This window comes from Chinchilla lanigera, unplaced genomic scaffold, assembly GCF_000276665.1.
Source record: "Chinchilla lanigera isolate Chin_1 unplaced genomic scaffold, ChiLan1.0 scaffold00016, whole genome shotgun sequence".
NCBI classification, from domain to species: domain Eukaryota; kingdom Metazoa; phylum Chordata; class Mammalia; order Rodentia; family Chinchillidae; genus Chinchilla; species Chinchilla lanigera.
The window spans coordinates 19,075,955-19,103,170 of NW_004955417.1; the positions used below are offsets into that span (position 1 = coordinate 19,075,955).

Sequence of the window (27,216 nt, forward strand, 5' to 3'; positions counted from 1 at the left end):
CTCATAATAATTCTGAATTTACCCCTCCTGGAAACAATCTAATTCAGAATTTTATTCCTTTTAGGTCCCAAGAAAGTAGGGTTGCTCAACCTTAACTTTGATACAGTTAACATGTGGGACCAAGCAATTCTTGGTTGAGAGTGTGGAGGTCCTGGTATTCTAGGGTTCTCAGTAGGATCTTCGGCATCTGCCTGCTAGACCTTAGTAGCATCCCTCAGCCTTGTGCTGTGATAACCGAAAGTATCTCCTGATATTGCCAAATGTCACCAGGAAAGCCAAATACACACTGCATGAGACTCACTACACTGAGTAATAGCTCTCTCTTATGATGGTTTTGATCTAGCATGCTCCTCAGAACTCTCATATGCTCAGAGGTAGAGCTTTTGGAAGGTGATCGGATCACTGAAGTGGAGAATCACCAGGGAGTTCATCCATGAATGAATGCAGTACTGAATGTGCCCTGAGGAGAGAAGCCCTGGCTCAGGTGGGTCCCTGGAAAGGTAACCCGGATAGTTTGTCTCCCTCCTGATGTGAGCAGCTTCTCTCTGATTCCTAGCAACCATGACATTAAGCTTTCCTCCACCTTCCACATCCCCTGCTTGCTGTAGCCAGTTGACTATGGACTGAGACCTCTGAGAACCATGAGCTAAAATGAACCGCCCTTTCTTAAATCAGGTATTAGGGACTCTGTCCCAGTGAAGAGGAAATAGACTGAAAGTAACTAAGGCATGCCTCCATGAGGAGATTTCGATTATTTTTGGCCGTCTTTCACTCAGTTTTGTGACTGGGTATTTCCCAGACTTCTCTTGTATGAGGCCAGCCCTACCTCTGATCCCATACCATACAAGACAAAAATCTTTGAGAATTCTTAGGCTTCTGGCTAAGAACCAGTAAGGTGCTTCCCACATTGGTTTTCTGGAAAATTATTGAGACAAGACAATGAGGACATTTCTTAAAATTAATCCTTATCCCACTGGCAAGCTGTGATCTGTCAGGGGTTATGACTTCCCAAAATGCCATGTGTGCAGTGGGCTCTCCATACCGGAAGCAGCCCTGTCTGGTATACACAGAAAGTTGCAGCCGATACTTCTGCAACTATGTCCTATAAGTATTTTTGGGCCAACAAAATGTATTTTTGAATGGGTTCTTACTTGTGCTTAGTTTTAGATCCTCTCAATTTGAACATTGTAAAAAACATCTTCCCCAAATGTTAAAAATCAACATACTGTTTTGAGCTACCTGATATTACAGCCAGTGTTTATTTTTTTCCAGCTTTGTTTAGTGACATGCACACTATGGTTCCTCTGCTAACCTATGCATGACATTTGCATGCATAAACTTAATTCATGATATAATCTCTTCCTGCCCAGCTTTAACCTCAGCACTGCTAGTGGGTTTAACAGGGACCTGACTGGAGTGGTAAGATGTGTGCTGGGAAGAAGAAGACATTTGGCTTATAAATTTTCCATGGTAAACTTTAAGAAAAAGATAAATCTAAAAGCAATTCAGAAGCATTTCTAAATTCATTCATGTGGGCACAGCAAATCACAGCTAACACATCTATACGCTTTTAAAAGTAACACAGGAGGTGTGTGTATGTGTGTGTGTGTGTGTGTGACAGAGAGAGAGAGAGAGAGACAGAGACAGAGACAGAGAGAGAGAGAGAGACAGAGACAGAGACACAGACAGAGACAGAGAGAGAGATGCTGGGAAACCAGGCAATTAAAAGACATATTTGCAAATCATCTTACTAGTAAATTTTCAGAGGGACACAATGCCTGGAGCACCAATGCTGTATCACTTGCCAATCTCAGCTATTAGAGAACTTATGCACTAGACTTAATTTTCATTTCTTGGCAGAATCTAACAATGTTGGGTTTTGTGCAACTATTTCACTAGTTGCATCCATCAGAAATATATACACACAGTCCTCTTCAGATTTCATTTAATAAGCAAATCTTAACCAGTGGTAACCAGTGACAGAAATTATATAAGAAGTAAAAACAGTAACAGTTAGAATGGAAAGAAAAAAGGAAGATTTGATTTGGTGCTATGGTTTAAGTATTTGTGTCCCTATATAATTCATGTGGAAACTTACTGGGCAGCGTAAGAGTTTTTCAAATGTGGACTCTTAGGCAGCTGACTAACTCAAGGGCTAGGGGAAGCAGCATTTTGATTCTTCTGCCTTCTACTATACGAGCACATAAAATAGAGTTACATCTTTGAAGCAGACAGCAATCTTCAGGACAGACCATCTGCTGGGCAGTTTGGTCTTGGACTTCCTAGCTCCCAGAACTGTGAGAAATAAATTTTGTTCTCCATAAATTACCCTGTTTAAATGTGTTGTGAGGGCACAGTACAACTAGATGAAGATGCATAGACTTCACAACTCGCTATCAGAGTCTTGACCTAGAAATCCATTCATTTCGAATTCACATTTAGGTCTTTACATATGGCCACCATAAAAACAGTAAAAAGCCAATAATTTAAATAAGAATTTATTTAAAATGTATATTTTCCTTATATTTAATACTTTGGCATTCATGAAGAATAATTAAATTGAATGAAAAATTTAGCTCATTAGTATAGTGAAAAATTATTGTTTAGCATTGGGCTTCTCAGGTATTCAAAAAGGTCTTTAAATACTTTGATATCTTAGTGTCCTAATTATGTAACGCATCTTTAGGACAATCCCCAAAATTGTAAGACTCTTTTAAATATATCAATCACATACTTAAAATAACTTTTCCTGAAAATTAATGAGAAAAAATCTGAAGTACTGATTTGAATTCAATGTGCTCTTCCCCACATAAATGCTATCAGTATGTAAGATTTTTAAACTGCGGAAATGTAGGCTGTTTTAATTTCCATGAAAATATCTCTAGTTCTTTTTGGTAGGTAGTATTTGTTTTGCTTTGTTTTGGTTTTCACTTTTTTTTGTTTTTGTTTTGTTTTTGCTTCCTGTTTGAGTTGTTATGAGGGTGTTAGATTTATTTTTCTTTCTTTTTTTCCCCATTTAAAAAAAAAAAACTGGTAGAAATTCCTAGCTTTTATATAACAGTAATTCATTATTGAAAAGTTAATGCTTGAATTACATTTTCCAATGCAATATTTCTCTTTAAAGAACTGACAAAGAAATGGACTTTCTTTAATATTTTGATATGCTATTAGTAACTACTGTGTTTGCAGCTAAGAATTATTAACTTGATTAAAAATCCTGAGAGAAAAATGAAGGCCATTTAATGAAAAAGCCAAGACCATTTCCAGTCACAGGAGAGCAGATGTTTACTTAACTTTACTAAAATTGAAAAACAAATTTAAATAAAAGATGGAGGTGTTCCTCCTTGAAGAAACAAAAATCATTATTCATCGTCTCTTTTACTCACGCTCTTGAATAACTATAGACTGGAAATGCAGTACATACCAGGACCTATGTGCTATGTCAGCTTTGAAATGATAGGCTCTACCTGCAAGTAATTTAAAGTAGAATTAGAATGGCAAATCATGTATTCTGATAGCAAAAGTAATATTTTCTATATTTCTATCAGTTAGCAATTATTTACTGGCTGCAGTGCACTATCCTAGTGGGTCAGTCAGTGAGATAGACAGACCCAGTTACACATGCTCCTTAAATTTTACAGTTTAGAGGCACAGGTATTTGCCAGAAAAAAGTTATATAGGACAGAGAGATAAATTATGAATGAAGGATATGAGGAGGAAGTGTCCTAAGAACACGTTTTATCAAATGTATCATCTGAGCTAATATAAAAAGTTGAATTATTTTTTGTTGTTTTCATCTTTTTGAGACAGGATTTCACTACGCAGTTCGGGCTGGCCCTGAACTCACTTTGCACCCCAGGCTGGCCTTGAACTCGCAGAAGTCCTCCTGCCTCAGCCTCCTGAGTGCTGAGGCAGGAGGGCCACCACACCTGGCTGGATAAGAATTTTGAAGGCTCAGATACGATAGTGTCGTATGTAAATAATAGTGCATATCTGTTAATTGATAAGTTGTTCTGAGTTATAAAACTGACATATTCTCCAACTTAGTAGGAGGACTTTTGGTCCACTTCAAAATGCAGTAACAAGAAAAGAACCAAAATAAGAACAGGGAAAAATAATGACAAGCATGCAAAAAACAGATTTCAAAGCAATAGCATCAATCAACCAAGCTCAGCAATGCTTGAGTGATGGAAACAAAGTACAAGAGGACCATGATTGCCCCGTTGCACTGCCTTCAAAAGCTTCAGAGGTGCCGTGCAAGTAAAAGGAAACCAGGGAGAGGCTAGCAGACTCCCTGAGGGGACAGGAAGGGGATAAGAGTCTAGAGGGAAAGGTGGAGAGAGTGTACAGGACGGGACATTGAGGAGAGCACTGGAAGAGAAAGATCTCTGTGGAGATAGGGCAGGAACTGCTGGAGTAGTCAGCGGAGTACAGATCAGCTTGTAAAATAACGGCTCAAGGTAGGGGCTATTCTCGTGGACTTCCTGGCCCGTGTACCCAAATATTCCCCACGACCAGCATTGCTACTCTACAGCAGTACATTTGCTATAAACAATAAACCTGCATTGACATTGTGCAGCTCTTCATTTAAAAAAATAAGCAGCCATAATTATCCAGTATAGATTAGTGTTGTTTTTTATGCTGGGGATCCAACCCTGAGCTTCACAAAGGTAAGGTACGTGCTCTACCACTGGGTTACATCTCCAGCCCTCATTGTTCTATTCCATACATACACATGAATTTATGTAACATTAAGAACTGAATATAGTGAATCACCTATCAGAACTGATTTAACATAACCAATCACACACCAGAACTTCCTATAATTGTTCCATAACTAGTAAATAATTAATATGTTGCTATGTTTTTTATTTAAAATGTCCTGCAAAATTCTCCTGTGTTCTGACACTTTTGGAAGGTGACTGGATCACAGAAGCACTATAATCATCAGTGGCTTAATCCATTCATAAATTCATAGCTGATTGTGCTGTTAGAAAGTGGTGCTTGGTTGCAAGACTTAGGACACTGAGAGTATGACCTGGAAGGATGTGTTCCTGTCTCTGGCTCTTTTTCTTTCTCTTGCTTCCTGACTATGATCTGTTGAAAGCGTTCCTCCGCCAGACCCTTCTATCATCTGTTTCCTCCTAGGAGTCAGCTGACCATGGGCTAAACCCTCCAACACCATAAACATCTCCCTGTTTAAATTGTATGTGTCAGGTATTTGGTTCCAAGAGCAAGGAAGTTAACTAATACAGAAAACCGGTACTGGAGAAATGGGGTTATTGGTATGACTAGACCTGATATCTGACCAGGTACCACAGAAGACTTTGGAAATGGTTTGTGGGAACAGTTCAAAGGATTCATAAATGTGGAGAAAGAAGCCCTAGAATATTATAAGCAGAGTGTGATGGGAATATCTGATCATAGGTCAGAAGACCAGAATACTGATAAAAATGCAGGTAGTAGAGACCAAGATTATAAGATTTTAGAAGGAAGTGAGAACTCTTGGAAATTGAACTAGAAATCACTTGTGTTACATTCTGGCAAGGAATTTGTCTACACTTTGCCCTTGTTTTAACTCTATATAGCAGATTTTAAAGGCAGTGGAACAATTAATCTAGTAGAGGAAATTTCAAAGGAGACCAATACTCAGGATGTGGCATGTGTGTTGCTGGATGTGTTTAACCACATCTACAGTGGAAATCCAGAGTAAAAAGCACAACCAAAGCATTTGAAAATTTTACAGTTAGGCTAGAATAAAAACACCATTTAGTACTGGGGCCAAGGAGCACATGGTTGTACTTTTAGTGCTATTAAAAAAATACCAAGTACATTGTGCCAACATAATAAGAAGGATAGCTTTATCACATCTCAAGAGTTTGCCCAACCATCGATCACAGGCTCATGGGATTCAAATGGTAAACTCCTTTGAACAGCTTTGCTTAGAAAAAAGCCCCAGGGAGCCCTGCTCATTCAGGGTGCCGGGTTCAGCCATTTGGGCACTCAAAGGCTATTGCCTCCATGGTCCGTGGTAGTTCCTCTACTGCTTAAGCTGACACTGGCGTCACCCCTGTGGTGATCATTTTACAAATATGCAGGATGCAAGAATTATTGGTTCAAGGGAACTTCCACCCAAATTTCGAAGAAAGGCTTTGGAGGCCAGACAATGTGCTCCTGATAGGACAATGCACAAAGCTATGGGAATGAAACTGCAGGTGCCATGGAGATCCCAGAAAATTAGCGATGCCTGAACACAAAATTTCTGGCGAGGAAACACACAGACCATGAGAGGAACCAGTCCAGTACAGAGGCTATCGGGACTGCAACCAGAAAGGCCACATGGGTTAGGTGCCTAAGCCCTTTAATGCTCACATCTCCCAACCTCATGCCCTGGAGCTTAGACATGGAGATCCAGGACTCAATGTTCAGCCTCCTGTTTTTCAGTCTTGCTTTGGAGATATTATGTTGTTTCTCTCTATTGCTCCCTTTTAAAATGGGAAAATTTATCCTATACCATTGTATTTAGAATTAAATAACTTGCTTTTTTAACATTAGAGTGGTTTACAGCTAATAATACCTTGAATCTCAGAATAGGCTTTGACTTGAACTTTTGAACAGTGCTGGAGTTACTAATACTTTTCAGTCTTTGAGATGAAATGCATTTTATTTTTATTTATTTATTTTGAAATGCATTTTATACAGTCCTATGAACATGAGCCTTTGGGAGCTAGGGGTTTAATACCATGCTTTAAATCTAAAATGTCCCCCTATAGTCTCAAGTATTCAGAGATGGTGCCTTTGGAAGGTAATTGGATCATGGATCAAAAAAGCCCTCCTTCTTTAATTTGTGTGTATGAGGTATTAGGTCCCAACAAAGAGAAAGCCGACTATTTCAGTATGTCTTTTGAAAAATCAAGTTGCTTATTGATTTGTGATAAACTAACAAAATAAAGCCGTATCCTTTGCATTTTTAATGTTGATCACTGCTGAAGAGTCATAGTTCTTGAAATTCTACTGAACTATGTATATTTGACAGTATGACATTTGATGATTTCTATTTCTTCTGCCAGCCAGTATAGCACCTTGGTAAGTCAACTCATCCTTAAAGTCACTAGTGTACACTTGAACTATAACACTATCGTATTTTAACCTGAAAGATAATAAAGTCATTCAAAATCTTGCATGGCTTTGTTAAAAATAAAATGTATATTTACATACTCAAAACTTTTCTTTAAAGAATCATTTTTAAATATTGAATAAACACTTACTTGTACAGTTAGGTAAACTTCCAGACCATGTCCCATTGGCAGTGCACTGTCTAACTGAAGGCCCAGAAAGAATATATCCCTCCACACAGGAGTAGATGACCGAACTGGAAAATGTCGTGCCATCAAGTCGAAAGACTTTCCCATTGGCTGTGGTTCCTGGGTTGCCGCACTGCACCGCTATAACAAGATGTTTAAGCAGGTATAAAAATCACGCAATTAGAAATCCTTGTAAAAGCAGCTCATGACTACAGAAGACTTTCAAATTACCCAAAAGGGCATTAAAATCTTTCAAGATAAGTGGTGTGCTCTCTTTTAAAAGTTGCTGAAACTCAAGATGAATTTAAATTGATTTTATTAGCCTAATTACTGGGATAAATTACTGGGAATAAGTCATAATAACAGAGCACTTAAGACTGTTTGTAGGTGCTTTAGCAAAAACTTCACAAAGTGATTACTTGAAGAGTAATGTGTTTGGGTACCGGAAAATCTTTCAGAGAGGGATTATAAGACTCTGTTTAGAAAGCAACTCATGTAAACTTGGAAGCTACGTAACAGTAATATGATGCGATAGAGATTTATTATATTTATGGTTCTGGGGGTGAACAAATATGCAATTTAAATATTGTAAGCATACACATATTTGTATATAAATATATAATTGACTTGCTTTAAAAAGTTATAATCTCTATTTGGGGACCAAAGGATACAACAGATAAATGAAGTACAAAAACAAAGTAACTTAATTCTTATAAGAGCTTTCATGAAGTTTTCAATATATCCCAAACCAGGTACCAAATACAAATTTTTAATGATTAACTATTACATAATATATGCATAACTATTTGTTACCAATGCAATGCAAATACACTTTTAAAGTATCTCAAAAACAGTCATACAAGGGACTGGGGATTTAGCTCACTGGCACAGCTCCTGCCTGGCAAGCACAAGGTCATGAGTTCAATTCCCAGTAATGGAAAAAATAACAAAAAACAATCACACAGCAACTGTAATAGTCAATTTTCTTGTAGTGTCAGAAAATATTTTGGTACTTTACAAAATTTAAGGCTATCTTCATAAATATGAAGAATAATTACAACTTAGGGAAGTGCCATTTATATCACTTGCTGCATCGTAAATATTTTCATGTCATTTGTAGTGGGGTTAGATGTGTATGTTTATGCACTACATTTTACATATGTATACAAAAATCAAACTTTACATAGTAATTTCAAAAAACTGAACATATAGCTAACATTTTTACTGGTTGTCAAATGTAGTCAACGCCTTTCAAAGTAAAACTCTGATCATATTTATTTGTCATGATTCATGATACATAGACCTGATGCAATGGAAGAAGGATTTGTGCATCAATTCCAAAGACTTTCCCATTGGCTCTTGTGCCTGGGTTAAAGATAAAATATATCTTTTGTTTTAGAATGTCACGCAGTTTATGTTTCAAAATCGAAAACCAGTTCCCATTATATTTCTGCAGAATGGAAGAAAGAATTTTGGGAGTCTTTGTGGTTTCCAGCCATAGCTAAATCATGTTGCTATTCCTGAGATCATCTTTAATCCACCCCCTACCTGATGCACATGTTTCTCTCAAAAATATTTTGATGTGAACTAAACTCACATAAAATGAGCTTAAAACAAATAAGGTAAGTGCATTAGCTAAGGAAAGCACTATGGGCACAAAGCAGAGGAAGCAACTACTTTGCCTCTGTAATACGTCTAGGGAAGGAGGATTATGTTGTCGCCTGTGAGTGACGTGTACTCAGATTTGTTACTAGCTAATAAAATCAGCTTTCCTAATGTATACACTCTCCTAATGAGAGTGATTTTCCAGCAGTCAATTGGCCTAATCTAATAAAAATGATAGTTAACACTATTGAACACTTACTGTGTGACTGTGACAACTTCCCTGGTATTGTTTAATCCTCACAAAGATGCTGAGTTAGTATTAATATCATCACTGTTTCTTGGTAGGGAACTAAGCATAGAGAGATTAAGTAACTTACCCAGTGTCACACAGCTAGTTAATGGCAAATAACTTCTCTATTATAAATTCCTAAGAATGATTCTGATTGGACAAAATGTAAACAAAATGGATCATATTCATTAAATGTATTGATGTGCTTAAGCATAATACATATATATGAATTGAATATTTGTTATATAAGATGCTTTAGGGGCTAGGGATTTAGCTCAGCGGCATAATGCCTGCCTGGCAAGTACACGGTCGTGAGTTCAATTTCCAGCACTGGATTAAAAAAAAAAAAGAAAAAAGATGCTTTATGTGATGGTAGTTTATATATTTGCCTTTGTTTTGTTACTTGTGACAATTTTTATGTTAAGGTCACTATATCATTTACATCAAAGTAACAAGTAACCATTTCTAATATGTCCAAATTAATGAAAGTATATGAATGAAAGTATAAATTACTTCTAAATAGTTCACAAAGAAATAAGATCTGATTAAATAATTATATAGGTATATAGTGTGTGTGTGTATGAATACATATTCATTTCAATATTTATGTTAAGGATTGTACTAAACAGTTCTCCAAAACTGAAATGTTATCATTTTAAAAGTAGAAGCAGCCTATTTACTGCTGTTTTATAGTCCTACTTTTCTTTACATCACAATGAGGGTATTTTCTGTCATAAAATTCAGAAACTGGTAGGCTTTCCATGTGGTATACATTGATAATTTACTTACCTAGTTTTATACTGCTAACTATTAAATGTAGTTTAGTACTGTTTCACTTTTCTATTTTTTTGATTATGATATCTAATATGTACACAATTCTTTGCATTGGTAATGTTTTTAAGACAAATAACTAGAAGTGGAATTTCTGATTCATTTTCATTATTGAAACATATTTTTAAATTATTTAAAGTATTTAGCTTTGGACCTACTCAAAATATTATATAATAATATGCACTTGTATTAATAAACATTTTTTAGCACATTCTCTACCATATCATGTACCATAATTTTTGTAGAATTTGTTACTTTGTCAAAAAAAGTTACATTCTTTTTGGGGGGTGGAGGGGGACCGAGTCTCACTATGTAGTGCAGACTGGCCTCGAACTCGTGGCAATCCTCCTACCTCAGCTTTCCAAGTGCTTAAATTACAGGCATGAGCCACCACATCTGACTAAAAACATTTCCTTCTTACTATTTGCTTTGCTCTACTGGTTGGTTAAGCAACTAAAATTATTTTATGTTTTTATTTTGGTTATGTTTCATGCTTCATATTCTGTGAAAATTTTTATATTTTATTGTAAAGTAAACTAATATAATAACAATACAAATCATTTGGAATAAAGAGATTAAATTTTCTTAACTTCATATTTCTATTCTATTATGTGTAAGCATTTCCTTTCATAATTTTTCTCAGGAGAATAACATTTTCCAAAGCTCTGATGGACTATAATTTTAACTTTATTTTTAACTATGAATTATATGATGCGTACTTGCTCATATTGCTTCAGAATCTATAGTCTAATATTTTATTGATTGTGCACTATTAAGCTGTATAAACATGCAACTGCTTATATGATATTTTCCTTGTACCAGATTGCTACCAATTGTTGGTAGTTGGAAATAAGTAGATATAAAAGTTTATTCTCATGATATTTCCTATTAAATTTACTTTCTTTAGAAAAATTATTCTTCGCAAGTAGTGTAATAAATCAATCAATAGATATAGTCTATGTATTTTATGTATTTTTACTAAATTACTCATATTACAAATAAGTTTGCAATATTCTAAAATTCTACTTTTCCTGCAGAAACAGCAAAATTTCAAGTCACCATTTTAAGCACCGGTGAAACATGATGTGTGGATGTTAATTCATCATTTTCTGATTAGCAGTGCTCTGGAATTTATTCTATACATTTCTTTTGTTTTTTGCTTTTCTATATTTTCTACTCATATCTTTTGCTCATTTATCTACTGAAACTTGTTCATCTAAGTGATATTAATAGATTCCATTTATGAGAAAAATATTCATTATATTTGCTACAACTGAGCTTTCTCTTATCTGGAATATAATGTCAATAAGGTAATGTCAACAGCAGTCTGCATTTCATCTCTAAAGTAGCTCATAGCTCATCTAATCAAGGTGCTGACTTAGATATCACTCATATATAATGTTGCATGCACAATGATGCCTATAAAATCCTTCTGGAGATGTTGCTTTTGTTAAATAGTTTTAAAAAATAAAGTTGTCAGTCCAGTGTGCTGTAGTGTATTTTGTTGTAGCTGTGTTTTCTAACTCTTCTCCCTGCTTCAGCTAACTTGCAACTCTCAAGATCATTAGAATCCTTCGAATTAAAAACGATAACTATCTTTCCTAGTATGTGGTCATTCATTTTAAACATAATTAAAATATTTTTAAAATAGAATCAATAAAAAACCACTCATATTTTATTGAGAACTATTTTCTATTTACAAACTGATATGTTTAGTATTACCTCAAATTTGCTTTATAAATAGCATTGCAAGTTTATTCTTTGAAATTGAACAATCACAAATATACAATTTAAACCACAAGAATAATTTTCAGCAACGTTTCACTCCTGGCCAAACTCTGGAAGGTATAATCATGCTAATTCTAAATCAATCTGAACAAACAGGCACTTTATTCAAACAATCTAAATCTGATCAATTCTAGTAACTACCAGTTGTACTGTACAAATACAAATTTTACTTTCCATCATGTTTCTATATTTTCTGTTCATATAAGCTTGGAAAGTAAGATACATACTGAAAGAACAATTTATTTTTCTCTACTATCTGCAATAAATATAAACCTTTTAATTTTTTACTTTTTAACTCTAAATATATGTGATGTGGTAAGCAGCTTTTGTATACAATAACAATGAGAATTTTTAAATATAATTATTCCTTGTCAGTTCTGTTAAAGCATGGTGTCTCTAGAAGTAAAATACTACTCTTTTTATTTCATGGTTGAAAGCTGGAAAGGACCATTATCTTAGAAGCACTCCACTAAATTAGAATGCACATAAAATTCCAGGATTCTCAATGTATTTAGTTTCTGCATGAGATTACCTTTGCATTCTGGCTGCCTTCCGGTCCAACTGCCATTGGCTAAACATGTTCTTTCTTCAGAGCCATGAATGATATAACCCGTATCGCAAGCAAAACGTACAGTACTTTTAGTTCTGAAATCGCTCTCCTGTCTGGAACCATGACCTGGAGTACCCGGATCGCCACATGTGCCAGTAGCATCACCTGATAAGCAGGAAAGTTCAAGTTAATTGATTTCAGTAAACATATAGTAAGTTCATGCTTTAAGCCATAATCTAGCAAGCATTTATTTTTGTGCATGCTGTGTTCCGTTAACATGAGACTCTGAGTAAAATTATAATTCATATTTCCCCAGTGATTCCAGTAATAAAAAGTCTACTGATAAAGAAAAGAGTTGAGGAATGTGGTGTTGTTTTGCTTTTTATGATATTTGGGGACATCCAATAGGGTATAGGTATTTTATTAATATTTCAAGAAGCTAAGTGGTAACAACATAGTAAATATACACCTGACAGACCTGCAGGCTCAAAATAAAACTAAAATCAAAATCTGGATTCTACAATTTATATTTTTCCTTCTCTGATTTTCCTAATTACTGATAATTGTTTTATGGTTGTTACCGTAGAACTGTGCAGTGCCTTGTAACTCTTCAGATAGCCTAACATTTTTCCTTGATTTTCTCTACCAGAGACTACTGACCAACAATCAATAGGATGCATATTTTCATATATGAAAGCACACAGATAAATGACAAAGCATCAAAAATTAGAAACTTAATTTTTAGTAAAGATTTCGTTCAGTTTCTTATTTCATTGTTGAAAATTTACTCAGTCTCAGTGATTTTCTCACATCGTAAATATCTGTAATCAAAGGTGGCTTAGTGTTAGTATTTATTGAGATGGGAGGGAGAGGAGAGAGAGCGGGAAGACAGGGTAGTTGAATACATAAGCACCCAATATGCTGTCTTTCTAGATGGCACTTTTTTTAACTTCGACAGCTTTTCCAAAAGCTCTTTGTTATGTGGAATTCTTCCTTGCATCTCATTATCATGCACTGAAATTTTAATAACCACATGAAATTTTAAGGCAGGTATTTCACTTTTAACCAGTTACACACATTTTGTTTAATTCGCTAGCAAGTTGTTAAAGCACTGGTGTCTGTGTGTATATGAGCATGTGCTTGTGTGTTTTTTATATAATCAGTTCTCTGAGGTTATTGTTCTGAATTACTCAAAGACTGGAAGTCTCATGAAAGTCATTTTTCTGATCACATTTTTAAATGATAACTTTAAAAATTTGTTGACTGAGTGTAAACTACCAGTTACTTCTCAGAAATTAACCAACAATTACAAAAACATTTGGTACCAGAGTAACCATCTCAAAAATTATCCCTTTAAAAGCAAAACAAACTACCAATAAAAGGAAAAACAACTACTAGTAAGTTACCAGCAGGATCTCCACATGAGTAAAACAATTTAAAATTAACGACGTATAAATGAAAACTAACAGGCAGAAAAATAAGCAAAATATCTATTTAATGGGTAATAATAAATAGTATCAACTAGAGAATCATATTACATCTAAATTTTAAATTATATTGCTAAAGACAAGTATTCGGTTAATCATCTTAGAAAAAATTCATGGAATACTCTCAACAGATTCTTAATTAAAATATCTTAAATATTAATTTATTCAAAGATAACTACTGAGGTTGTAAAAAACTCCAAAATTTTATGTTGCCTTTTAGTAATATACAAAGTTAGGACATGAACATCTTTTATAAATCTTGTTAGGTTGTCTAATTCCAAACATTTATTTTTAATTATGCTGCTAAGTAATCAATTGCTTAGAAAGTTAAACAGAAAAACAATAGTCTGACAGAAAATCATTGCCTTCTGAGAAAACTGTATTTTATATCTACAAAAATATAATAGCTACTTAACCTGAAGCAGTTTCATTTTTATTTAAAAAAAAATGCACTTCACGCAGGGTAGCATCCTAAAGCTCTGTAACTCCTTCCATTACACACTACACAGTTCAAAGTATTCACCTGTAATAATTTATCTGGAGATCAGTGTTAATTTGCCTCAGATTTACATCTCTTAAAATATTCCTAATAATGTGCAAGTAAAGTTTCAACTTCTCTCACAGAATTTTTACAAAAGAAATGTATTACTTCTTTAGATTTTGTTTATGTATTCATAATGGTGTGATTTCCAACACGCATTGTGCAGTTTCCAAAGTGGTACCTGAACAGTGAGGCTGTGAGCCGCTCCAGTGCCCGTTCAACTGGCACGTCCTCGATGACAGGCCGAGAAGGGAGCGCTTTCCCGTGCAGGTATAGTGAACGGTAGACCCGAAAGTATACTTCTCGCCAGACAGGACTGCATTAGGAGGAACGCCGGGGTGTCCACAGTCAACCACTACAATACATAATTATTGAATATAAAATTTTTTTATATCTCCTATCGAACAACCTGAACGAACTTGTTTATAAAACAATGAGGAAATAAATATTCTACACAACATTGAAAAATTTCAGAAAATTAAGATCTCTCCATGAAAGTTGCCTTTTTTTTTTTTTTAAATTTAAAGCAGGTTCTCACTATTTAGTTCAGGCTGATCTTGAACTTGTTCATGTACCCCAGGCTGGCCTTGAACTCATGGGCATTCTCCTGCCTCAGCCTCTTGAGTGCTGGGACTACACGTATGCACCACCAGGCCCAAGAGTTGGATTTCTGAGTTTATATGAAGTTTACAGTTCTAGGAGCTTTTGTGTTAATCTAGTCATCCTAGCAATGAGTTCAAAAGAAAGTGATAAATAAGCATAAAACTATTAAAATGATTATGACAAGTCCTTGGCATTTGTGATTATGTGCCTGCACATGTGTATAGTTGGGTATGAAGTGTGTATGTGGGTATGACAAGGACACACAAATGAGGGAGAGGAGTGGGACTGGCTAAGTAAGGGTACAAGAAGCCATGTAGAACTCAAAGTGAGGCCCTGCAGAAATCATGAAGAGTTTTGAGAGTAAAGGAGACAGAATGAAGACAGATATATGCTTCATAAGCAAAATTATAAGCTAGTGTCATTCCATGACCAGTATCTTATGCAAAGAAAATATTCAGTAGCTTGTCATCTAAAATGCTGCTAAGTATACAATATTATAAGTTAAAAGATTATGGAGTATTTTTCAGTACCTAGCAGTAGGTAGGGTGAACAGTGAATGCCCCCTTCTAAATGGACTTGGAAACTAAACAATGAAATATGTGTCTAGAATATCAAACAGCATATTATGGGAAGACAAATTCACTAAAACTTTTGAATAGATGGCACACTATCAAAAAGTATTATAGGAAATAAAAAGACAAAAAATAGAGTTAAGAAAATATGAAGAACTTTAGGATTATATAGCCTATAAAAAGATTCCTAAATGTAATGAAATCGCTACACAAAGCTGTGTAAGTGAACGACTCCATTACACTAATCTACTGAAACAATAGGTCTCAAATACCAAGTCAGTCTACTAAATAATTTGCATGAAATAGGAAATTTTATGGACACAGTACAAAATTTTTGTATCTTTGTTAATCTACCAGTGTTGTCACTAACTTTTACAAAAATCCACCTCATGAATGTAAAGGAAATACCTCTGAATAAAACATTATTGTAAAATAGTCTTACAATGGAGCAGTTTAATATAACCAAAAATTAGTTGTGTGGTGATTTCTTGGTAAGTCTTCATTTTGTAAAGTTATTCTCTTTTCTCTCACATCAAAGTTTCCCAAAGTCTTTCAGTTTGAGATTTGTCAGTTGACTAAAACTCCAGAATTTATCCACCTCTGTCTTTACCAAATTTTGTTTTATTTCTTTTACATTATTTTTCTTACTGTACATTTTAATTATATGTATTTCTACTAAAATTTATTTCTACAACTCCTAAAACAACATATCACAAAGTAGCTTCATGCAATGCTCACTGACTTGAAAGGTGTGTGCCTTAATAATCGTGTCTGTATATGATGACTATTGAACATCCATAGATTTTAAGTAACATCTTTGTTGAAATACCCAAGTATTCTGAAGCAATGATTGTTCCTTACCATAAGATTTATTTTACCTCAAATAAAATTTTAAATATTAACAAAAATAAAAATATGCTTGCTCCTTAAGCACATTAATAAACGTTATAGCATATAAAATCTACTTGCTTTCATAGTCTATTTGCTCTCTTAAAACTCAAAATTAGAGATGACAGAGAAATATTTAACACATTAATGCTAAGAAAGATGGCAATTGAATGTTTTGGCAAATATGGGGAAGTGTAGTTTCAAAAACAAGAAGACAATTAATTCTGATACATAGCTCTAGCTATGTTATAAAGACATTAAACATTCATATTGCTTCCATAATATTTAGGAATAATTCACATTATCTACTTACTGATACATTCTGGTAAAGGTTTGTCCCACTGTCCATTTGGTTGACATATCAAAACTGAAGATCCAAATAAAAAGTATCCAGGATTGCAGTCATAAAATACCACAGTGCCATAGGTGAAATTTCCATGTTCTATTTTACTTTCTCTTTTGGAGTTGGCTGGAATTCCAGGATCGGAACAGTTGACCACTAAAGAGTAACAAAATTTTAAGATAGTTTTGGGATAATATAGAGATACTTACATAGAGCTCTATTGAAATTTAGAATCTTAATTTCAGAGATAAAAAGAATCCAGTAAACAAAAAATTCTGGAATCTATAAATGATAGATAAAGCAGTGAAATCAGTATGGTTGAAAATACAGAAAAACAGAAAAAGATTTGGTAAATTTTCTGACAATGGCAACAGCACAATAATTATGCTGAGCACCGATTTTTTAAAAAAATATATCATTTAAACTTTTGTTGAACCACAGAACAAAAGTATAGAAAAATGATAATTTGTATTTTATGAGACAATATAAAGGTCACTATATTTCTTTGCAAAATGAAAGGACAAAAGGCAGGACAGAATTTTCTTTAATCTATTTCTATTTAGAAAAGAAGTAAATATTCTATGCAAGAGTCATGGAAAACCAGGTCCCAAAGACAGTTTTTCCAAAAATATGACAAAAATGAATGCAGAAGGTAGGCGTTATCAATTATGTAGCAAACTGAGGGTAAGAATAATCTTAAGGACTCTTTATAGATGATTACAAAGATATACAAGCTAAAGTTAAGTACAAGTATGATCCAACTGTTTTAACTTCTAAAAATAAGTTAGCCATTTATGAAAATGCAGAGAATTACTAATGAGATGACATCAGTGCTAGAGCTTTTGATTTCATTAGTTAAACATTTTCCATTTTTCCCCCAAGCTGTTCCAGATGCACTATCTTTGTTTACACAGATACAATAATGGATGCCCCAAACCAGTTCATGGTAAGACCTTTACCTCTGCACATAGGTGGAGGATGGCTCCACTGCCTGTTGGCTTGGCACTGTGCTTTGGTGGGGCCTTGCATGAGATACCCAACGTTGCAGGAGAAGGTCACCACGTCGTTAAAGTTGAACCCATTTCCACTTGTTCTCCCATAAATTGGACTTCCAGGGTGACCACAGCTAACAGCTGGTACCAAAAGGTGTAGGAGAACAGACAGAAAAATTATTTAGCTCTCAATCATCACCTGACAATGAAGCTTAGTCATTTCAATCCAGGCAGAAACTGCACCTTATCTGTTGACATTCAGGTAAAGTATTTGTACTAATACAAAGGAACAAACTGCATTAAAATAATACAAATAATATATTAGCAAGATAAATACATTAGTAAAATGAATTACTTAAAATTGTGAGCTTTACCTAAGTAACCCTAGATAGTAAAGCTTCATAGGACCACTTCCCTTCTCTTTTTGTATATAAATGTAAAATTTCAAGGAAATCTGGGGAATGACTGAAGTTCTAGTCACTAGTTAATAGCACCAAGTACCAAATTGAACAACTTGTCTTTTTCTAGTTTAAGAACTAAAGGTACCTGAAGACATAATCTTCTGTACTTACTTCTATAACTGTTTCTCAAATATTATTTACACAATCAATTTTATGAATAACACTTGACAAGCAAACATAATACACAATGACTCACACGCAGCACAAGACTTCTCAATAATATTTGGAGGTATGAGTATTGCTACTCCTCAAACCAATTAAATCTCACTGGTTTCTTTGCTTCATTATTGATATTTGATAATTTCACACAATTTTGCTTGGAAATCACATTCTCAGATGAATTACTTAGAAACTTTCAATGTTACAGTCCTACTGTAAATTTTATGGAGTGCTGCATCTCCCTAAACACTGTATTTCTATAAGTCTTTTATCACATTCTTTCTCTCTATTAATCAGAGCAACTCTGGCAGCAGTGGTTTATTATTGGGCACAGTGAAAGACCACAGTAACTTTTAGTACTTTCAAAATGACCCCAAGAACAATTATTGTGCAGCTGTATTTTTAATGTCAGCCTACTCATCTAGAAATTTAACAACATCTAATCTTCTTTAAAATTATCAGTAGAGAAACAGGTCTTACTCAAAGGGCCAATTTTCATTTATAGCCTCAATTATTCACCAGGAGAAAAACAGTGGTATTAGGTGGTTATGCCTGAATATAAATAAAAAGTAAAATACCTAGGGAAAATCCAAGCAGGATGTTTATATCCATATGTCATCAGATAATCCAGAAAACTGCATGTGTGTGTGTGTGTGTGTGTGTGTGTGTCTTAGAAACATGATTTTGTTAACTATAAGCCTTACCCTGTTATCACAACACACAGAAGTATTTTTCATGAAATTAGGATTCTAATAAATCTTGGTAGGTTGTATCAAAAATTGACAAGGAAGGAATTTATCAATATGAGCTAAATTAGTCATATATTAAGTAAATATGTCCTATACACCTACATTTAAATATCACATATTAACTTCCACAATCTCTATCATTGTTCTATGATGTTATAATTATGACATATTCACAATACTTATTGTTATCTATTAAACAAGCATTTTAATATGGTAATAATTCAGGATGGAATTTTAAAAGAGAGAAAAAAAGAAATGCATGTATATCTGATTTGTATGAGTCAACATAGGATACATTATGGTCTGAAATAATGTGTACTTCTGAGCATTGGATGAAGTAAGAAAATGTAATGGAGTTATCATTATTCAATTACAGTTGTACTTTTCAAATATAGTTCATAAGGAACACAGGATGCACCAGAGCCAGCAGGCTTGATTCTTCCACTTAGTAACAAAATGCATTCGTGGGAGGCTTCCTTCCTCATGGACTCATTGAAGCCGGAGCTGTACAAGCGAATGTGACCGCTGTCCGATCATCACCAGAAACCCAGCTGCATAAGGTCCTGGGAGAGTAAGAGTTCCGGGTACCCCTTCGGGGTACACAGCTAATGGGATTGAATGGTCTCCCAACACACAAGAGAAGTCTGAAAACTCACAGCGGTTAGGACAGAAGCCAAGCAAATGTCTCCTCCCCAACTGGAATTCACAACAGCTGATCTGACTGAGAGCTTCCCCTGGACGGGGTCAGAGGAGGTGATGAGCCTGGGGCCCCCAAGTAGTAGAGCTCTTACCAGCCCTGAGTTTGGTTCTGGACACCCCCGCCAAGGTAAGAAAGAGCAAATTCTGTCCACTGGGAAGCACTTCAGAGGATAAATGTCCTTCCCTGTGAGGGTCAATAAGTGACCACCATTCTTATCAAAGAGACAAATTCCCTTTTGGATCGAGTCTTGTTACTCTCACTTTACCTAATCCATGGTTAGTGATGTTATCTCAAAGTCCATTTTACGATATTAGTGATATTATCTCAAAGTCCATTTTATTTTTCATATATGAATTCATATCTAGATTAAAAAATGCATAGATATTTGTTGAAAAGCCAAGATCTCTTCTAAAAGGATATGTAGTGCATGGAGTTTTAAATAACAGAGAGCTTGAACATAAACTTATAAATTATTTTTAAAATATTTCAATCATTTATGACAAAGCATGATAGCTACATTATTTCATAATATGATGGCTTTTAAAGCAAAGCAAGGCATGAAAGAAACTGTCAGTGAGGCATTGGTTGATTAGCTTTTATGTCTATATGTGTTTTCATGAGAAACTACAATGAAGATATCAATATGTAATACAATAAGCATTGTTAATTCCCTACCACTCTGTTTGTAACTCTGTAATGTCTGTACCGATCCTATGCTATTTTGTAAAATGTTGTCGGTCTGTTAGTATTTTCCTCCTTTTATTTCTAAAATAAAAAAAAAAAGCAAAGCAAGGCCATGCCACTACAGTACAGACTTTTATGTATTTGCTTTCTTTATAAAGGAAGTGTAGTCCTGAGAGTGATTTGGACCAGCTCACATAATTAGCCGTGGAGCTGAAAGAACGGTGGTCCTTCATATATTCTCGGATGACTTTTTCCTCATTAATTACACTTCATCAGAAGTTGATTTGGTGTGATAACTATAGAGTGCCAATTATTAGAAAGCATTTTTCTATCACAAGTATTTCCTGCTATGCAAAGCTTTGTGGTGTCATCCAACAAGATGTTGAGACTGTCGCCCCAGGAAGTCAGGACATTGAAGTCCTTATGATTAACAATGTTGAGAAGCACCGGCGGAGCACATGCACTTATAAATATTATATGTTAAATATCAAGGAGATGAATTTAATTTTTATTTGTATTTTCTTTATGGAAATATATTAAATTTTCTATTATAATAATTCTGATATTTTCCTCCACTTCCCCTATATGATTTTAAAGATTCCTGAACACATTCCAGTTTAAAGGGTACTACGCAGCATTATATAGAAATGGATCATAGAGATCTCATTTATGCTAAGATATTTTTAAGATATAAATATATTTCTTTGCCTAGGAAAGCAGTTATTCACGGTACCATGAGAGCAGAGGCCTGGAATCCTTTCGCCGTGCTTACTTACGCACACAGGACGGGAGTTGACCAGACCAGTTGTGATCCTGCTGGCATATCCTCACGGAAGAACCAATCAGTCGAAAGCCAGGACTGCACTGGTATACAACTGTGTCTCTGTACCCATAATTCTCTCCAATGACTTGGCCATTCACGATGAGCTCAGGAATCCCACAGTGACCCGCTTAAATGGTGAAAATAATACTGTTAGTATATTATTGTTGTCTGTATATTTATACACACGTGTAGCTTTACTAGGCTTTTAAAATTCACTTTGCAAAGGAATTCAGATAATTCAAAGAATTATATGACATAAAGGTAACTATAAGATGCTTTGCAAAGCACCAAGGATTTGGAAATTAAAAGGCACTACTGATACAGATCTAGAAGAATTTATAAAGCATTTCATTTATAAAAATGAAAATATAAGATAGCAATGTTTGATAAATATGGACAAAGCAATACTTAGCAAATAATGTATAGGGTTAAGTGTTCTCTTATGAAATAAAAAGACTCAAAATTCCATTTTAAAGATCGGAAAGACAGGAGCAAAATAAAAAAGTAGACGGAAGAAAATACTTAAGACAATTACAGATACCAAAAAAGCAAAAATACCTAATACCATAAATTCAGGCAAAAATTCTTTCTTATAAAATAGTACCAAAATCCTTAAGCTCCTAATTAACCTTATCAACACACAAAAAAGGGAAGACAAAATTACTAGGAAGAGGAATAAGTGAACTGATAGTAGCTTAAGGCCCGTAGAGACTAAAAGGATAAGAGAACATTGAGACTAGCTTTATGCCAATATATTATAAGAGGTCAGAAGAAAAGGACAAACTATTTTTAATGCACTGGTGGGAAAAAAATTAAAAATACAATTAAAAATAAACAATTTAACTTGTAATATTGAAAGTTTCTGGGTAATAAATTTAGTATTAAATGTACAGGCTCTCTGTGTTAATACTACAAAATATTATTACTGTAAACATTTAAATATCTAAATAAATGAATAAATATATGATGTTTGTAGATCAGATAATTCAATATTGTTAGGTGCCAATTTTCCCCAAACTGATCTACAGATTCAATGCAATCCTGATCACAAACTCACCATATATTTTTGTTAGAATTTAGCAGATTAATTCTAAAAGTTTTCTGAAGTTTAAAAGAATTAGATACATGATCTCAAGTCCTATTCTGACATTCTGCAACAAATATTGCAAACGTCATTCTAGGAAAACAAGCAGCAAATTTTAATTCTACAACATGAAAAAAGTTAAACATTTATAAATAAAAGCTAGCATTATAAAGTTTCTGGGGAAAACATGATAGAAAGCCTTTATGACTGACAATCCAGCAAAAGTTTCCTAAATTAAACTTATAAAACAACCAGAAAGGAAGACAGAGAAATAGACTTAACCAAAGTTTGAAATTCCTGTTCATCAAAAGACACTATTTTAAAAAATGAATAAACATGTTAGATTAGAAGGGAATATCCACAGAACACATAAATATGAAGGTCTTCCAATCAGAGCTTGCAAAACTACAATTCATAGTTAAAATGTAACTCAAAATATGATACATGAAAATATCACAAAAAATTTGGAAATAGCTCATAAGTCCATAAAACTGTGTCAAGCATCAGAAGTATGAAACAATACAAACGAAAATCTCATATAGGAAGAAACCAAACTTCTCCTTGTCATTCCCTTCCTAAACACTCAAGAGAAAGAGCATAGTACAGAAAGAAATGTTCAGAGCAAGTTTGTTCACAGGAGGGCAAAACTGAATAATGCTCTGGTGTCCACCAAGAAGAGAATGACTGATGCATGCCGTCTTCATAGAATGGAACTTTATTCAGCAATAAAGAGAATGTGTTACACGTTCAATATGGATGAGGGAGGATGAAAGAAATCTTACAAAAATAGTCCATAATTCAGGATTCTACTACTATAAATTTCTAGAACAGGAAATATGTGATGAAAATATTATATAAGAAAAAATATGGTGAAAAAATTCTAATAGCTATTGCCCCAGAATGAGGAAGAAGACGGTTGTAGACTTGTAGCACCATGAGGAAACTTAGTGAAGTAATGGTCACGTTCTGTGTTGAGTCAGACAGAAGTACGTCTTACGGCGTGTGTCTAAATGTCTCCCCAAAGCTTCATGTAGTCATAGGGCTTTTTTAGAAGTGGTTGAATCTAGAGTGTGTGATACTGGGATTAGGCGTGTGTGGTTAGGAACTCAGTCCACTGATTGATTTGGCATTAGTAGCTAGGATTAAGTGAGTGAGTGCTACACCTGCACTAGGATAGGTAGCCTTCATACAGTATAAAGGACACAAAAAGTCTTGTCTCCCCATCTACTTGTTTTTGCTCCCTTGTGGACACTATGGACTGTTCCCCCTTTGCCAAAGCACCATGCTTTGGAGCCAGCCAATTACGGACTGAAGCCTCTACAAACTGTGAGCTAAATCAACTCTTCCTCCTTTCACTTTGGGTGTTGGATATTGTCCTAGCAATAAGAAAAGTAACTAAGATAATACATACCTGTCAAACTCTAATACTGTAGAAATATACTTGTGAATATATATATTTACTGTATATAAATTTACCACAGTAAAACAGGAAACAGAAACCATAAACAAATATTGAACTATAACTAATGATTTTGATATTGAAATGTTTAGCATAGATTTGCATACCTCCAAAATGTATTTAAAAATGCATTTTCTAGAGCCTAGAAGGAGAGGAAGATATGTGATAAGCAAATATGATGAAATGCAGATTGTAAAGTCTGGGTGAGAGACATATGAGTGTTCACTGTTAATTATTTTTTCAACCAGAACAACTCATAATAAAATGCTAAGGAGTTGGAAATAAAGGCACTAAGCTTAGAAAAACAATCTTAAGCACATTCCAGTGGGCGTTCTATGCCAAAAGTGCTGTGAACTGCAAGGGTAAGTTGAGAATGACTGAATCCATAAATCCATTCCCAATGCACAATCACAGGATTTGATTGACTGGAAGTATATTTCCCTTCTTACCAGCATTCTTTGATATTTACATTTGATATCAACACCAAGACCTCTACAACACATAATGTTGTCTAAATAAACTGAAGGACAACTTTTACCCATAAATATGCATTATAGCTTGTCTTTCCAGAGAACATAATCAAGATCCTAAACAGGTGCCTAGAAACACATTATACATACAACACACAATAAATAACATTCAGGATGATTTATCGCGACAGTTTATCAAAACCTACAACAATAAATGTAGTATTTAAAATTTATTTTCCTTATGAATTTTCAAACAAAGTATTCTTTAATTAAAACCAATTAAAATCAGTTTAGGAACAATTAAAATATTGATTTGATTATTTAATAACATCAACACATGATGTTTTGATATATTTACTATTTTGTTTTTTGCATAGTGGTTTTATAGTATGTTCAAATGTTTCCTCTTATAAAGAAACTACAATGTTTGCTACTGGGTTTGCCAGTATACCTATTAATAAATGTACCTGAGAAGGAAAGAAAAAAAAATTAGCATAAACTTTTAACAATACCTTCACATGCTTCAAACAGTGATTTTTTTTTTTACCAAGAATACTTTCAAATTTATTAGCAAAACAATATGTGATTTAAATTGCTGAAGTATAGACTTTTCTCTCATGTGTCAGATTCCTATTATCTCAGAGAAATAAAGTACAAATTTTGCAATAAAATATTGATATAATTAGCAATTTTTCAGTTAGCGAAGTAAAGATCAAACAGACAAGTGAATAATCATTAAAGCAATTAAGATAATAAACTAGTTCAATACTTGTTGTCATTCTTGATACTATCTTATAGAAAAATACGGCATAAAGCGTACTGTTCTCTTAATATTAAAGAAATTTTTGAAGTCACTACAAAAGATATGAAGAATGAACCGCAACATTCTTTTCATAATAAAAGAGAAGGATAAAAGATAAAGCTCTTGCTCAGTTTTTTTACTGAACAAGTTTTTACAGCGAATTCAGAGAACCTGAGTGGGGAAATAATCCTACTTGCTTAAAATTACATTCAAAAAATTTTTTTTAAGTTTCAGTGGAAAATAATTCTATGCAAGTTGATGTCTTATAAAATAAAAGAAGGGAAGGTAATGTAAACTCAAACATTGTTTTCCTTCTTTAGTGATTATCTTAAGCAAATTGGTGAAAGGGAATTGACTAGGATTTAGAATGAATGAACTGCCACCATGATTAATCAAATTGAGTATGCCAACATGAAATTTTCAACAATGATTTTTCAATTTTTTTACTTTTACCATGCCTGGAAGAAGATATGTCTCCTTAAGGATTTGATTCTCATTAGAAACACAAGTTGATTACCTGAGAGTTACTGGTTTCTTAGTTTTTCTCCTGTGACCCATTTTTAAAATTAAGTATTTTCTGATTTTTTTGTATTCCTTTTAAAGGAAAAAATTTACCATCTTACTTCCAGAGAGGAGGTTTGCCTCAACTCCAGTGCTTTTATAGGAGGGAGGTTGGGTTGGGGGGGGTTGAGAAAAATGAATTAAACATCTGTACCTAAACATCTGGATTCAGATCCACTCCAGAGACCTGAGGAAAGGCATTCCCGTACAGCAGAGCCCACAAGCATGAATCCTGAATCGCAGGTAAAAATAGCTGTTGAGCCGTACGAAGTTTGAGTCCCAATCTTATTTCCATTTGGAGGTGTAGGTAGTTCTCCACAGGAAATGACTTAAAAATAACAAATGAAAACCCTTAAAGACATAGTCAATATGCGCTTGTAACAAAACATGCGTTTAACATCCTGAGATCCCCATGAGACAACGTATTTACAGTTGAAATTGACATTTGCAAAGCATGCTTGAATGCATCAGAATAAAGAGACGATGTAATTCAGAATTTATCCTCCTTTAAAATATTTTAAATTCTATTTTAAGTGTTCCAGATAAATTTGACATATTGATGGAGGGATAAGTAATATTTCAGTAGATGTACACAATGTACAATGTTTAAGTCAGGTTCAAATTTAGCCCCTAGGAGCTGCTATAAAACCTTCTACATGACTGTGACATGTGTTGAAGTTTTTTTTAAATTTTTGCTTAGCTAACTTGGTTACAGTAAAAAACAACATAAGATTAAAAGGAGGATAATTCATTAGTCTAAAATTGTTTTTCTGACTGAGCCAAGTGATGTTAGGTTAGCCCTCAGAATTACATATTTTAACCAAAGTTTCTTCATATTTTACCCAATGAAAACATCGCAATTATAAATAAGTTTTGTCAAGGGCTCTATAAGGAACTTTAAATATAAATTATTTGTTTTTCCCAAAATTTATCATATATATCTCACATATTATAGTTTTCAAAAACTGAAGATAGATCGCTTGTTTGCTAGGTCATTCAGAATCTATCTCTTAGGACTCCCTCATATTTAAAGACTACAAATCATATGTTATTCTAGAGTAAAAATGAGGAACTCAAAAACATAGACGAAAAGCAACAGCAGAAAATATTTTTTTGAGTGTTTATTCTAGAACACTGCTTTCACTTAAGTGGTTTTCAGTACAAATCCTTGAGGTAAGTGCAATGATTATCCAAATAGTATTTATTAAAATATAGGCACAGAGAAGTTAAGTATCTTGAATAAAGAGACACAGCTTATAAATAGTTAACTCAAGATTTAAAACCAACAATCTAAATTCAGAATCCAGTACTTAACTATTAACACATAATGCTTCATTTCAGCTTGAGCTCTGGCTTTCAGCTCTAAGTTTTAGGTAATACTTAGATAAACAAAAATAATCCTTTTGAGTAACTATTTTCTGTTTGTTTGTTTGTTTGTTTGTTTCTGGTACCAGGAATCAAACTCATGACC

At 34.1% G+C, this 27,216-nt stretch overlaps 1 protein-coding gene across 1 annotated transcript in view; it reads right to left on the reverse strand.

Annotated features, from left to right (window-relative positions):
- Csmd3 (CUB and Sushi multiple domains 3) overlaps window positions 1–27,216 on the reverse strand; it is a 1,085,099-nt gene that overhangs the window by 35,263 nt on the left and 1,022,620 nt on the right. The window contains exons 53-59 of the mRNA XM_005381888.2: window positions 25,900–26,073; window positions 21,323–21,496; window positions 17,761–17,934; window positions 16,772–16,957; window positions 14,577–14,750; window positions 12,350–12,532; window positions 7,269–7,445 (exon numbers count right to left, since the gene is read on the reverse strand). Of these exons, the coding sequence (XP_005381945.1) occupies window positions 7,269–7,445; window positions 12,350–12,532; window positions 14,577–14,750; window positions 16,772–16,957; window positions 17,761–17,934; window positions 21,323–21,496; window positions 25,900–26,073 (1,242 nt within the window). The remainder of the gene's footprint in view (window positions 1–7,268; window positions 7,446–12,349; window positions 12,533–14,576; window positions 14,751–16,771; window positions 16,958–17,760; window positions 17,935–21,322; window positions 21,497–25,899; window positions 26,074–27,216) is intronic.